Source organism: Hyaena hyaena, unplaced genomic scaffold (genome assembly GCF_003009895.1).
Source record: "Hyaena hyaena isolate Hyena2069 unplaced genomic scaffold, ASM300989v1 scaffold_321, whole genome shotgun sequence".
In the NCBI taxonomy this organism is placed as follows: Eukaryota; Metazoa; Chordata; class Mammalia; order Carnivora; family Hyaenidae; genus Hyaena; species Hyaena hyaena.
This window is the reverse complement of record NW_024080953.1, coordinates 535,781-549,964: the sequence shown is the minus strand read 5'-3', so window position 1 is coordinate 549,964 and position 14,184 is coordinate 535,781. Positions and strand designations below refer to the sequence as shown.

At 35.3% G+C, this 14,184-nt stretch overlaps 1 protein-coding gene across 1 annotated transcript in view; it reads left to right on the top strand.

The window, feature by feature from the left end:
- Positions 1-14,184, top strand: part of STXBP5L (syntaxin binding protein 5 like) — a 360,126-nt gene that overhangs the window by 336,907 nt on the left and 9,035 nt on the right. Inside the window, exons 22-24 of the mRNA XM_039248873.1 lie at positions 1,299-1,469; positions 3,533-3,772; positions 11,904-12,264. Coding sequence (XP_039104804.1) covers positions 1,299-1,469; positions 3,533-3,772; positions 11,904-12,264 — 772 coding nt within the window. The remainder of the gene's footprint in view (positions 1-1,298; positions 1,470-3,532; positions 3,773-11,903; positions 12,265-14,184) is intronic.

The window sequence follows — 14,184 nt, the reverse complement described above, 5'->3', positions numbered from 1 at the left end:
GTTTCCTCAGCTGAAAAATCAAGATAATAAAGGATCTACCCTGTAGGGCTGTTGTTAACAGTAAATGGGTAATGTTAGGGCACTTGGGTGGCTCAGTCAGTTAAGCAGCCAACTCTTGATTTCTGCTCAGGTCATTATCTCAGTTACTAGGCATTGGAGCCTGCTTAAGATTCTCTCTCTTCCCATTTTCACTGCCCCCACCTCAAACAAACAAATAAAAAAATTAAATGGGTAATGTGTATAAAGTGTCTGGCATTTAAATATTTGAGAAATGTTAACTCTCCTTTTTGAAAATAGAAAAAAAACACTAATGCATATAAATGGTAAGGCCTAATTGTCATCCTTGTACTAGCTCAAGGATATCCAGGAAATGGACACTTTCCAAATTTTATAATACAGAAAGGCTATAATGGAGTGAACACTTAGTACCACATGGACATGAAACACGATTCTTCTCCATTTAACTCTATTATTTTTGAATGTCCAAAGCACATTTTAAAATGTATTCTGAATATTGCAGAACTATGAGATGATGTTTCAAATATTATATATTAGCATTAAAAAAAATAAGACCTAGTTTAGTGCTATTACTCCAAGTTTTTAAGCTCTGTCACAACAAAACTAAGCCCATGAGTTCTAAATAAATAGTACTATTTGTCTGGAACAAGAGTAATAATAATAATTTTTGTTCAGAATTTACCTTATACTAAGAAGTGTTCTGGCATGTGATATGAACTATCGCAAAATGTCCATGAAGAAGATAATATTATCACCTTACAGAAAAGAAAATTAAAGTATGGAAGACTTCAGTAATTTGTATAACTTGTAAATGGTAGAATTGGGAATTGAGCCCAGGCAGGATTAAGGACCCATTTTTCTTAAGTACCATTCTCAACTGCACAGTAAGAAACTTCCATTCTATATTTTAAACTCCAAGCACTGAGCTGCTTCCAAAACTTATATAAATAGGTATATATTTAAACTTATATGCAAAAGAAATTTGACTAACCTATTTTGTATTGCCATTCAATGATAAAATATTTAATGGAGACAATAAAATTTTAAACTATGTTAACTAGTCAAATATTAAAACTGAACTTATGTTTAATAAAAATCTTACGAGGTTTTTGGCTAACTTCTAAAAATGTGACTAAATCTTAAAATAGGGAGGACTTAGCCTCTGTGTATGGTTTGAAAAAAAGGAATTTTCACTCTTCATTTATTAATCTACACATTTGGATTCCTTTATATGAAGATTTAATTACGGTATTTACGCTTCCTTCTTCCTCCTGGTTCAGATCATGTAAATGGACACTGCACAAGTCCAACCTCTCAGAGTTGCAGTTCTGGAAAGCGTCTGTCTAGTGCTGATGTTTCAAAAGTAAATCGCTGGGGTCCTGGAAGACCACCATTTCGGAAAGCACAATCAGCTGCTTGCATGGAAATTTCTTTACCAGTCACAACAGAAGGTAAGTTAAACATACAAATTTTTGTGGATTTAATTAAAAATTGATATACCATTATAATGGGAGCTAGAGGACAGGGGATGTAGGTTACATGTAAAAGATAATTAAAAACTATAGTCAGCTCTCAGCAATGAATAACTGAGAGACTGGTCAAGCTGTGGCTATAACTACAAATCTATTCCTCGCTACACCTTCTTCTTCATCTCTAAAACCAGCATGGTTCTGCTTATTGGTAGACACCTTCTCTTGTACAAAGGGAGACCTAGGTTTTAATTTCTTCTCTACACCCCCAGCAACCGAGTTCCCTTCCATCTCAATGGTGAGATTTTAGTGTCTCTATCTGTAGTTATTTAATGTCTTGCAACCCTAATTTCCTCAGCTGTCAAGTGAGTGTGACAAGAAAAAGGCAAGATCTTAAGTTCTTAAGTTTGCTCTCTTCATCTTCATATGTTTTTAAAGGATTAATTCCTTTTTAGGGTAATGAGTGTTGAAACAGGGATTAAAGTATAAGAGCTAGAAGGCCAGAAAGTTTTAGAGAAGGAGGAAAAAAGGAATCTTGTAACTTAGTTGCTACTTTGTTCCTGACAACTTTGGGAAAAGATATGGAAAAAATAGTCTTGGGAAGATTTTCTGTAGTAATTTTCTATAAAGTAATTTCTCCATTTACCATCCCCCAACAAATTCGATAGTAATGACCTATATTATTATTCAAAAATTTAAATTAAAATTTTTTTTTCCTTAATATCATACCATACTAAATCTGGTTCATGGACATGAAGATAATGAATTTCTCTCTCTCATAGGTGTCTGTGAGTAACAACTTTGAATGTTGATGAATCATGAATGGAAAAACTATGAAAGCATATTAGCTAGGAATTATATAATAAAAGCAAAATGTAAGAGTTCTAGAAGTAGCACTCTTAATCACTGGCTTGAGATTTGAGAATTTTGAGTTTCAGACATTTCTGCCTCCAATTTGTACTGGATTTTGGGAAATTGCTTAACTCTATATCTCAGTCTCTAAATTCTATTAGAAATAATTATTTTTACGAACCAGCTGAGGGATGGAAGGAGGGAAATAGGAATACTATATTTGTCTTTCTAGAAAAGGATAATCTAAGGAATTTATATTTAACTCTTTTTATAAAAATGAGTCATACTTATTTCTATCAAGAAAGGAAAGGAGTTTTTTCCAATTAGTTGGAAAAAAAAAAAAAAAGAATACGAGGAACATGTACTCTAGAGCAATTATGAGAACAAAACCTTCCTGAGGTTCCTTTAACTGAGTATGACTTTATGCTTGTTGGAGTGTGCACATGTATGAGTGTTGATGAGCAGGAAAACTTGAAACTATCCTGCTTCCTTTAGGTGGGCTGAAGCCCCCTCAGAAAGATTACCATTAACAATGAGATAGCACTATCTACAGCTTCTTATTTGGTCCTAGGCAAAGCTACAACTGGATTTGGATTCAAGGTAGGTAGCCTGAAAGTAGTTCAGGGATATGACATTTGCTCTTTGGCCTTGGTAAATACTCCAGTTTTTACAACTATAGTTACTCCAAATACAGCAAAACCAAGAATTGTGTTAGTTAGGGAAGTGTATTCACCACAGAACATTTGTAACCTTTCAGGTAAATAGCCATAATGTTGTCAGTAGGTGGGAATTGCCAAGAAATCATTAGGTATATTTTCAGCATTGAGATATAGAGGGGAAACGTAATTAAAATGGTACCAAAAATTCTTGTAACCTTTACTACTTAGACTAAATATTTTTTCCCAGATTAGGAAATTTCAACTAATAGGTGAGGTAATGTAGGGAGAAAAACATGGTGAACTGGAACTCTGGAGTCTCGAGTTCTGGTCCCAGCTCTGCCTAAGTTTATGATTTATACTTCTGGACTTCAGTCTCTTCATTATCAAAATAAGCTGGTAAATTGGACAAGCCAAGCGGTTTTCCAGATCAGTTAACAGGAACCAAATTCATAATTTTGGTGTTATGTATGAAGTCTGACTTTACTTGTTACGGAAATACACTAACTTAATATTTGTTCTTCTAAATTTCCACAGAAAGCCGAGAGAATTCCTATAATCGTTCTAGAAGCTCAAGCATCTCCAGTATTGACAAAGATTCTAAAGAAGCAATTACAGCACTATACTTCATGGAGTCTTTTGCTCGGAAAAATGACTCTACAGTCTCCCCTTGTTTGTTTGTTGGAACTAGTCTGGGAATGGTGTTAATCATCTCCCTGAATCTGCCTTCAGCAGATGAACAAAGATTTACAGAACCAGTCATGGTATTTCCAAGTGGTAAGAGTTCTTATTTATTCCTTAATTGCTATTTTTCACATTTTTATATAAGATAATGTATAACATTAATTTGTACGATCAGATCATGGAAGAAAGATTGTAAGTATTCTGTATATTGGAAACTATTGAGAATATCATAAACCATATACTGTCCCAACATTTGTCACATAGCAACTTATCATTCCTTAGGATAAAATAGTATAATCACTGTTATGGTAGTAAACTGTAAAACTGCCCACCTAAACAAGGGTTTGGGGAAAAGGTCTCTGGAAAGCAGTAAGGAAAACCTTAACACAAAACTTAAAGTATTTAATGAATTGAACTATTTCTCCAAAGTTCTATGCCAGAGCAGAGCCTATGAGTGATTTTATATCATCCCTGAAGAACTCAGAACAATTAAGCTGGAAGCAATACGTAGCTTTCAAAAATGCTCGGTAACCTTCCCATCTTGTTTCAAAGGGATACCGCACAATGTCTTTCCTTTTAATCCTAGTGAATGAAGAATTTGACATAAGTTATGAATATTGTTGCTAAAGCAGATGTTGTATCCTCTTCCTACTTGAATTATCTTTTTTTCTTTTCAAAGACATGAGTGTGATTCCTCATGCAATTCCTTTGAATATTTAAAAATTTGTTCTTCTCAATAACTTTTGCTTCATATTTCCTATGTATGATAAGAAATATTTTTCAGATAGTTTTTAAGTTAAAAAAATAAAAAAGAATTTTATTAATATATAGGATAAGGAATTTTATTTTAAAAGAATACATATATATGGTATGCCAGGTTAGAGAGGGTTTTATTTTCTTTGTTAACTGGTGTGCTAAATTCTTGTAGATTCTTACTTAATGTGTTGTGCCCAAATCGTGAGTCCCAGAGACCTCCAAGGAGCCGGCACTGATGCAAATACAAAAGGGTCTTTATTACAAGCTCAAGCAGGGGCTCACCCGCCTACCGGTGTAGTGGCAGCAAAGTGAAGTGAAGAACAATAGCGAACAGGGTTTTTAAGGAGTAAGGGATGGGGGTGTTACAGTACGTATAGCATCATCACATAAGCACCAATTACAATTGTACAGCACCCATGGTAACAGTTTTGACCATTCAGTATCTGTGAGGTGTTCATTACTTTTGGTGGGACCCAATCATAACTTTTGAGAATCCTTTGAAAATGACCAATTATGAGGTGAGTTCAAAGGGCCCACGCTGGGTTCAGGCAAGCGGTGAGAAATTGGCTAGTTTGTATAAAATAATTGTTTGCAGTTCCCAGCCTTGACTCAGACCATAGGAATGTTTTTTTGATTAGCTGATCTGAGGGCGGTCCGAGGATGGCTTTAGCCTTGAACAATCTGAGGCTTTTCCTGGAACTGGGACTGGGGCTACGTGCAGCCCGAGGTTGCTCTTAATGGAGGACTTAATTTTAGGCTCTTCAAATGTAGGTGGAAAAGTCAGCTCCCTACTGGTGTGGCAAATCTAGATAAATGTATTTGTGTGTATGCATGTGGGTTAAATAGCAGAAGTTGATCTTCTCACACTTCTGGAGATGAGAGGCCCAAGATTAAGGAGTCAACAGACTTGGTTTCTTCTGAGGTCTCTCTCCTTGGCTTGCAGATGGCCAACCATGCCATGTCTTCACATGGCTGTCCTTCAGTGCTCATGTACCCCTGGTGTCTCCCGGTGTGTCCTAACTTTTTCTTAGACAGAAACCTGTCAGTTTGGATTAGGGGCCACCCTGACAACTTCCTCTTAATCACCTCTTTAAAGGCTGTACGTCAAAGCAGTCACCTTCTGAGGAAATGGGTTCTAGGCCTTCAACATAAGAATTCAGTAGAGACACAATTCAGCCAATCAAATGCATTGTATTTTAAAGTTAATCTGTTAGGATAACTGTATTTTAATTTTAAACCAATGTGAAGACATCTTTTACTACCTTCCTAATTTTAAGGAAATATGCACAGTTCTCATACCGGTTGAGTTAGAGCCAGATTAGTGAGGTCATAATGAATTATTAAACATTAATTCAACCCACTATTTAACTCAATAAATTGTTATACATATTGGACACCTAACATGTGCCAGGCATTCCTCACAAGTTTAAAGGTGAAAATCTATCTCTTGTGTACACAAGTTTACAACCATAAGTGAAAGACAGTTTTCTAAGAGAGATTCTAACAAATGTGGTTTTCTATGTCACAAGCCTAGGAATAAACAGTCTCTGGAAGTGACTTAACAGATCTCTCAATATCATGGGAAAGTCTTTTACCATTCTTAGCAAATAGACTAAAAATGACAGCAAATTACAAAATAAGTATAGATTTAATTTAATAATGTGATATCTAGTTAGTAAGTACTTGCAAGGCTTTTCCTAATCTAGTTAAAATATATATAATGGGAACCTGTCTTCTCCAATTTTCTATGTCGTCATTCTGCTGTTCTTTCAAGACTTTAGTTAATATCAATACCAGCCCACCAAGTGTAACAAATGTACCACATTAATACAAGGTGTTAATAAAGGACAAAGGGGTCATATGGGAACTCTCTGTACTACCTGCTCAATTTTCTGTAAACCTAAACGTGCTCTTAAAAAAAGGTATTCTTTAAAAAACAGGTAGACAATAAAGAAAACTATGAAGCTGGGTTCTGATGTGTTTTATAAATAACCATGGAAAAGAGAGAAAGCCTGAGTAGAAGATCATAAGAGACTACTATGAACAATTATATGTGTATAAACTGGACAACCTAAAAGAAATGAATCCCTAGAAACATACAACCTACCAAGACTGAACCATGAAGAAATAAAACGCCTGAACAGATCTATAACTACTAAGGAGATTGAATCAGTAATCAAAAACCTCTCAACAAAGCCCACTTCTATTTTTTAAGAATTTTTTTCACTTTAATTTACTGTGGTTGTCTTGACAACAAATTCTATTCAATGATATGGAAATTTGAACTGTACTCAATCACTGAATTTTGGAGTGGAAAAGCACACAAAGGTTATCCATTCCCCTTAGTCATCCCTCTAGTCTGTATCAGAATCACTTGGAGGGTTTGTTACAACACAGCTTATTGGTCCCCACCCCCCAGAGTTTCTAATTCAACAAATCGAGGGTGGGGTCTGAGGATTTGCATTTTTAACAAGCTTCCAGTGATGCTGATTCTACAAATGCAACTTTACATATACTACGTTGGAAAAATCTACAATTCTTCACTCCTGTGCAGGGAAAAACCCAATGTTTCCTCCTGTGTGCCTCTTTAATTTCACACTACTTTTTTTTTTTTTTTAAATATTTTTATTTATTTCTAGGGGGGAGAGAGAGAGAGAGAGACAGCGTGAGCAGGGGAGGGTCAGAGAGAGAGGGAGACACAGACTCCGAAATAGGCTCCAGGCTCTGAGCTGGCAGTCAGCACAGAGCCCGACGCGGGGCTCGAACCCACGAACCGCGAGATCATGACCCAAGCGAAAGTCGGATGCTCAACCTACTAAGCCACCCAGGCGCCCCTAATTTCACACTACTTCCACACTCACAACACTTTTGACACCACATGTGTAGAGGTTTTTCCCCATAACCAGCAGTTCTTTGCAACACCAGCTGGGTGTCCCACAATTTAACTCAATTCTGACACTATCTGGAGATAACTGTCAGATCCCACAGGGTACGGGCTTATTTCCACAAAACTGCTCCCTGTCCTTCCTTCAGATGCCAATCACCAGTCTAGTTTGTCACCTGTGCTTCTGACACATTGGCTATAAATCTGAGGTTCCCACAACCCCCTCTTTGGGCTCAATTAATTTGCTAGAGTGGCTCACAGAAAACTGTGAAACAGGAAAACTGTTTACTTACCATTTATTATAAAAATATACAGATGAACATGCTTCCATACCCTCTCCAGGAACGTCAATCTCCCTGCACTTCCTCCTGTTCACAAACCCGGAAGCTTTTCAAAGCCCTTCCTTTTGGGTCTTTATGGAGGCTTCATTACTTAGGCATGATTGACTAAATCATTGATCATTGGTGATTGAATTCAACCTCCAGCTCTCCTCCCCGGAGGTAGGGAAGGGATGGGACTAAAAGTACCAAACCTCTAAACACATTGCTGGTTCCTCTGGCAACCAGCCCCCAACTTGATCCAAAAGTCGCCTCATTAACATAATAAAAGACACCTGTGTTTTTCTCCTCCTTGAGGAAATTCCAAAGGCTTTAGGAGCTCAGTGTCGGACACAGATTAAAGACCAAAATAAATGTTTATTATAAATCACAGTGTCACACATGCAAATTCAGCTTAATTACAATCCTGGTTAAATTTGTTTCTCCGTGCCCACTATTTCCAATTTTATTCTTCCATTCTCTCTTAGGTCCATTCTAAACAAGCTGTCTCCCATACCAGTCAATAAAAACCTCTATATGGTCACCACTGACTTCATAGCTAAGTCCAATGGTCAGTTTTCAAGCCATATCTTACTTACTATATCAGCAACGTATTACAGAGTTTACCATTGTCCCTACCTTAAAAACACTTCACTTGGATTCCAGAACAGTATATTTACCTACTTTTCTTCCTACCTTTCTAGCCATTCCTTCTTTTTACTCTGCTGGTTCCTCCTCATTTCACTGGACTTAAAACATCAGAATGCCCAAAAAACTGACTCAAAGCTTTTCTGTTTCTATTTATATTCAAGGCCAAAATGACTTTAAACCTGCCTTATGACTTTAAATGCTATTGATAATCTGATGGGTTGTATATTTTTATTTATAGTCCGGAATCATCTCCAAATTTCTGACATAGATATCCAGTTACTTGACATCCACTTGGATGTCTATGAATCATCTCAAACTTACCATGTCCAAAATCGAGTATCCTGGTTTCCTTTCCTTTCTCCGTATTCATTCCCACATCTGTTAATGACAATTCCAGACTTCCAATTTCTCAGATCAGTAACATTAGAATCATCCTGGACCACTATGTTTCTTTCACACTCTAAATCTAATTTATTAGCAAATTCTGTTGGCTTGACTTTTATAGTATCCTCAGATTCTGATCATTGCTTACCACCTCTTGTTACCACCAGATTGGAAGAAACCTTTATCCATTCCTTGCCTTGATTTATTGTACAAACCTCTTAACTGTTTTCCCTTTGTTCAACTTTGATTCCCTTTGGAATATGCCCAACAGAAAGAGTGATCCTGTTAAATGAAAATTAGATTACATCACTCTATTCTGAGAATCTTCCTCATACCAAGTAAAATTCTGTCTTTACTGTGTTCTACAAGAGCCTATAAAACCTGGATCCATCTCTGATCTCTCTAATCTCATCACCTCTGAGTCTGCCCTTTGCTGCTCTAGAAAGTCAAGATCTGTAAAGAGTTTGAGATTTCACTTTACTTGTAAGCTAATAGTTAGGTTGCCAGTTTTCTGAATGTTGATAGAAGATAAAAGACTCCTGGGTCAGATATAAGAGATAATCAGATATCTGACTATTAGTCAGTATATCAGCATTTTGTGCTGGTTTCCTGAGTCCTGATTCCCACAATATGAAGCAAAGAAGCCTTCTCTTCTATATTAATTAGTCTGCTCAAAACGCCATAACAAAATACCACAGATGGGGTGGATTAAATAACAGAAATTTATTTTCTCACACTTCTGGAGACTGGAAACCCCAAACCAGTGTCCTAGAAGTGTTGGTATCTGGTGAGAACTCTCTCTTGAGTTGCAGACAGCTGCCTGTTCACTGTGTTCTCATAGTGTTTATTCTATATCCAGAGAGTGAGCTCTGGTGTCTCTTGTTTTAAGGACACTAATTCCATCAGATCATGACCCCACCTGTTGATCTTATTTAACCTTAGAGCCCCCATCTCCAAATACATCTACACAGGAGGGTAGGTCTTCAACATAAGAATTTGGGGGAAGGGAGAGGTAGAAACATTTAGTCCATAACACCTTCTACTCTATTAAAATTTAATCACTCCTTTTCCCAAGAGTTCCTATCTCCTTTCCTGCTTTGTTTTTTCCTTAGTATTTCTTAGTGTCTAATATCTCATATATACACTTAGTTATCATATATGGTCTGTCTCTATCATCTAAAATAAATTTTAGGAAAGTTGGGATTTTTCTCTGTTTTATTCACTGTTATAGCCTCTAAAACAGAGCCTAGAACCCACAGTAAGCCCTCAGTAAATATAAGTGAAGGTTGTAGTAGGGTAGGCTGCCAATGTGGAAAGCTGGAGTAAGGTACACTTCCAGCCAGTGAGACCTCCTTCAAGAGGAAAGTCCTAATTATTTGTGTGGTGAATTATTTATCATAGACTGAATTGTGAAGATTTTGTTATATAAGACCTAAATTTAAGCTTACTTTGCAATGAAGTGTATTTCCGAAATAGTAGTTACTTACAATTTGGACTTAAGGTTTTTATTTTTGCTTTTGTTTTGTTTTTTAAGTTAGGAAAGATTAATGGCAAGTCATAAAGATTAATGATACATATTTGAGAAAACTTACACCCTGTATAAACCGACTGGACAGAATATAATCAAAGTATTTTTTATCACAAATTAGGAAACAAAGCAGCTGTTTTGGCAAGGGCAGATTATTAGAAATTGGCATTTTGATGCTGATAATTTGTAAGCAGCAGGTATAAGGAAAATGACTTCCAAAATGTAGATTTCTTATCTTTTTAACCGACCTTAGGCTATCTCTAAATTGAGAGTGCTAAGATATTTATAATTAGAAAAGTTTTCCCATGACGGGTAATTAAGGAAATGTGGCTTCATAGAAGAATGAATCCTAGATGAATTCTAGTTAAATCACTTGTCATAGCTTTGGGAATTTTTTTTCCCACCTGGAACACTGGGAGAGCTATTCTTTTATTCCTTGACCTTCAGACTGAAATGCCTAAATCCTGCTCTCTACCTTCTTTCATTCCCTTGTAGGACATTTGGGAGATTCTTCTTTTAAAAGTGGATTTTAAAACACAACTGGGATGTTAAGTCATCTAAACATGTTATTTTAAATTTGGTAAATTAAGTACTTTAAATTATAAAGTTCTTTAAATGTAATGTATTTATATTTATTATCCTTCCTTTTTCAAGTGTCTGTCATATGTACACTTTTGAGGCAATATTAGCCTGGGTTAATCATTCCCTTAGTCTCTCTACATGATATCAGAAGGCAAAGGAAAGAAAAGGCTGCTTGAGTATTGCTTATGTAAGTTTGGTATGTCCAAAACTCAATCTATCTATCACAAGTTGCCACCTAAGTTATATAGTATCCTGTTCTCTGGGACTGGTAAAAATCACTCATAGGTAATAATCTGGCATAGACATTCAACTTGGAGAATCCAGGTGAGTAAACTTTTCTATATAAATATGCATAAGCCTGGCTAAGAGCCAAAGGAAGTTTTTGGGTTTTTTTTTTCCCTAATACAATAAAAATTGCTAGCATGAACTCTATATGTTAAAATTTCATGAAATTTAAGCCAGGTATTCAATTTCAACAGAAGAAAAAACCATTTTCTAGTAAATGAGTCCAAGAAATAGGGAAATAGAATAGATGCATGATTTTTTCAGTTGAAGTTATTTCAATAAATGAAAATTATAAATTTTCTAAAATTTGCTTTTAAAAAGAGGATTTTAAGGGAGACTACATAGTATAGCAAAGGAATACCAGATTAGAAATTAGGAAATGTGAATTCTAGTCCAGGCTTAACCACCAACCTGCCATCTGACATGGCCCACATCTCATCATTTTTCTGGGCCTCCATTTTCTCATTAATAAAATGAAAGGATTCAGTGTACTTGGCTGACTCAGTTGGTAGAGTATGTACCACTCTTGATCTCAAGGTTGTAAATTTGAGCCTCACATTGGGTCTACGTAGAGATTACTTAAAAATAAAATCTTAAAAGTCAATAAATAATAAAATGAAAGGATTTGACAAATTGATGTCTTAGGCCCCTTTTAGACCTAACATTCTATGATTATTGCAACTGATGAATTCACAAATCTACTGATTTATGTATATTACTGCAATATTATGACACTATAGATATAAATTATACATAATTATAAAACATTATTGCCCATGAGTAACAGTTGTTTTAGAAAGAATGTCACATGCCAGTGATATGAAATTGTTTTTATAGGTACATTCCTCTCACTGAAAGGAGCTGTGCTAACATTCTCCTGTATGGACCGAAATGGCGGATTAATGCAGCCGCCATATGAAGTTTGGAGGGATCCCAACAACATAGATGAAAATGAAAAATCTTGGAGAAGGAAACTGGTCATGAACTGCCCCTCTCCATCCCAAGAACTAGGAGATCATCAGTACACAGTAATCTGCTCAGAAAAACAAGCCAAAGTCTTCTCACTGCCTTCTCAGACTTGTCTTTATGTTCATAACATCACCGAGACATCTTTTATACTGCAAGCAGACGTGGTGGTCATGTGTAACAGTGCCTGTTTGGCATGCTTTTGTGCCAATGGGCATATCATGATAATGAGGTACTTACCTTCTTTATAAGTTATTTGGTAATCACAACAGTGTGAATAAGGTACAATTTTGAAAAGTATATGTGTAATGTGCAATCAGGAAGCAAACTGAGATCATTCTTTCATTATGTTTGTGAATGTTTTATTGTTTGACACTTTGAGGAGACTATGGGGTTTTAATTTTTTTTTTTGCTAAAAATGCTTTGCATTCTGAATGAAATATATATTTTAATTGATTTCAAAGAATCTAAGGAAAGACTGATTTTTCTGGTCATTCACACATTAACTCAAGCATTTATTGAACATATGTGTCTCCCAGATACTAGGCTAGGCATGAAATATAAAAATGAATAAGCTATAAGGAAAAGAAACGAACTTATTTTTACTATCTTTTATAATCCACATAAAAATTTTACATACAGAATTTAATTTGATCCTTATGGTTTCTGTAGGACATGGGAAAACAAAGTATTATTTTCATCCTCTATTTTACATATGTTAATAAGTTAAAGTTTAAATTCACCTGAGGTTACAAGTCTAGGAAAAAGTGATACCAGTCCTGAACAGTATATTAAAAGTCATCACTACAACTGAAATACAATACTGTGTAAGTTTAAGGTGTACAACATGATGAGTATATATATATACATACATATATATATACATACACACACACATACCCACAATATATATATAGTAATTTCACTCTGTGTGTATGTGTATATATAGTGTATGTGTGTGTGTATATATATAAATGACTACCACAGTAACATTCATTAATACATCTATCACCTCACATAGTTATATTTGTGTGTGTGTGTGTGTGTGTGTGTGTGGTGAGAACTTTAAGATATACTCTTCTAGCAACCTCAAATATACAATACAGTATTGTTAACTATGAGTCACCATGCTGTACATTAGATCCCCAGAATTTATTAATCTGGTAACTGGAAGTTTATGCTTTTTGACCTAATTAATATGGTATCAGCTGAGAGATTTCATTACACTGTTAGTAAATTAGAATAAAGTTCATGAGACACAAAATTAATTACCTAATGATTTTAGGAATTCAACCAACATTTAATAAATATAACCTATGTAGAAGTTACTGTCATTCATTTTAATACCTCACCTGGTTCTAAAAATCACTGAGATAGTTAAGCATTATACTAGGCCTATGAAGGACATAAAAATTAGTAAAAACATAGTCCCAATCCTTAAAAAGCTTACTATCAAACTGAGGAGATAAAACAGATACACAAATAATGATAACACAAAGAACATATATATTCCAGCAGAGGAAATATAGGGTTGAATCTTCTAGTCACAAAGTAAGTTCTCAGAATTCAGTCATGAGATAGTTAGTATATGTTATTAAATACGAGATATTGGGAGGAAAGTAAACTGGAGAGGTAGATTGGGGTAAATTATTGAGGACCTGTAATGGCAGGCTAATGAGTTTGATATTAATCAGTTAATAGGAAATAAGGTTTTTAAAGCATGCAATTAACCTGCTCTAACTATACATCAGGAAATACATATAAAGGGAGAGCTTGAAATGGTCTTCTGAACTAAAGTTTTAGCTATATCGAAAGCAAGGTGGAAACAGATATGAGGGATAATTGAGGGAAACTTGCTAAATATAAAACTGATTTATTGTGAAAGGCAATGGAGTTCATTAAATCTCAGGAATAGAAGAGAATTTAAAGGTTGAAAAAAAAATCTATGAACCTGGGTAGCAGTGACATCATTAAAGCAGGAAAGGAGAATTTGGAAAAGCTGAAAATGAGAAATTTGAGAATGAATGTTTGGAATATGAGGTGTTTTTAAATGATCCTGCAGAAGTTTGGCAGCTCTGGAAGTCATCTATATAAATGCATAAGTGAAAGTTACAGCAGTGAATGAGATCATCAAAGAAGACAGTATAAAAAG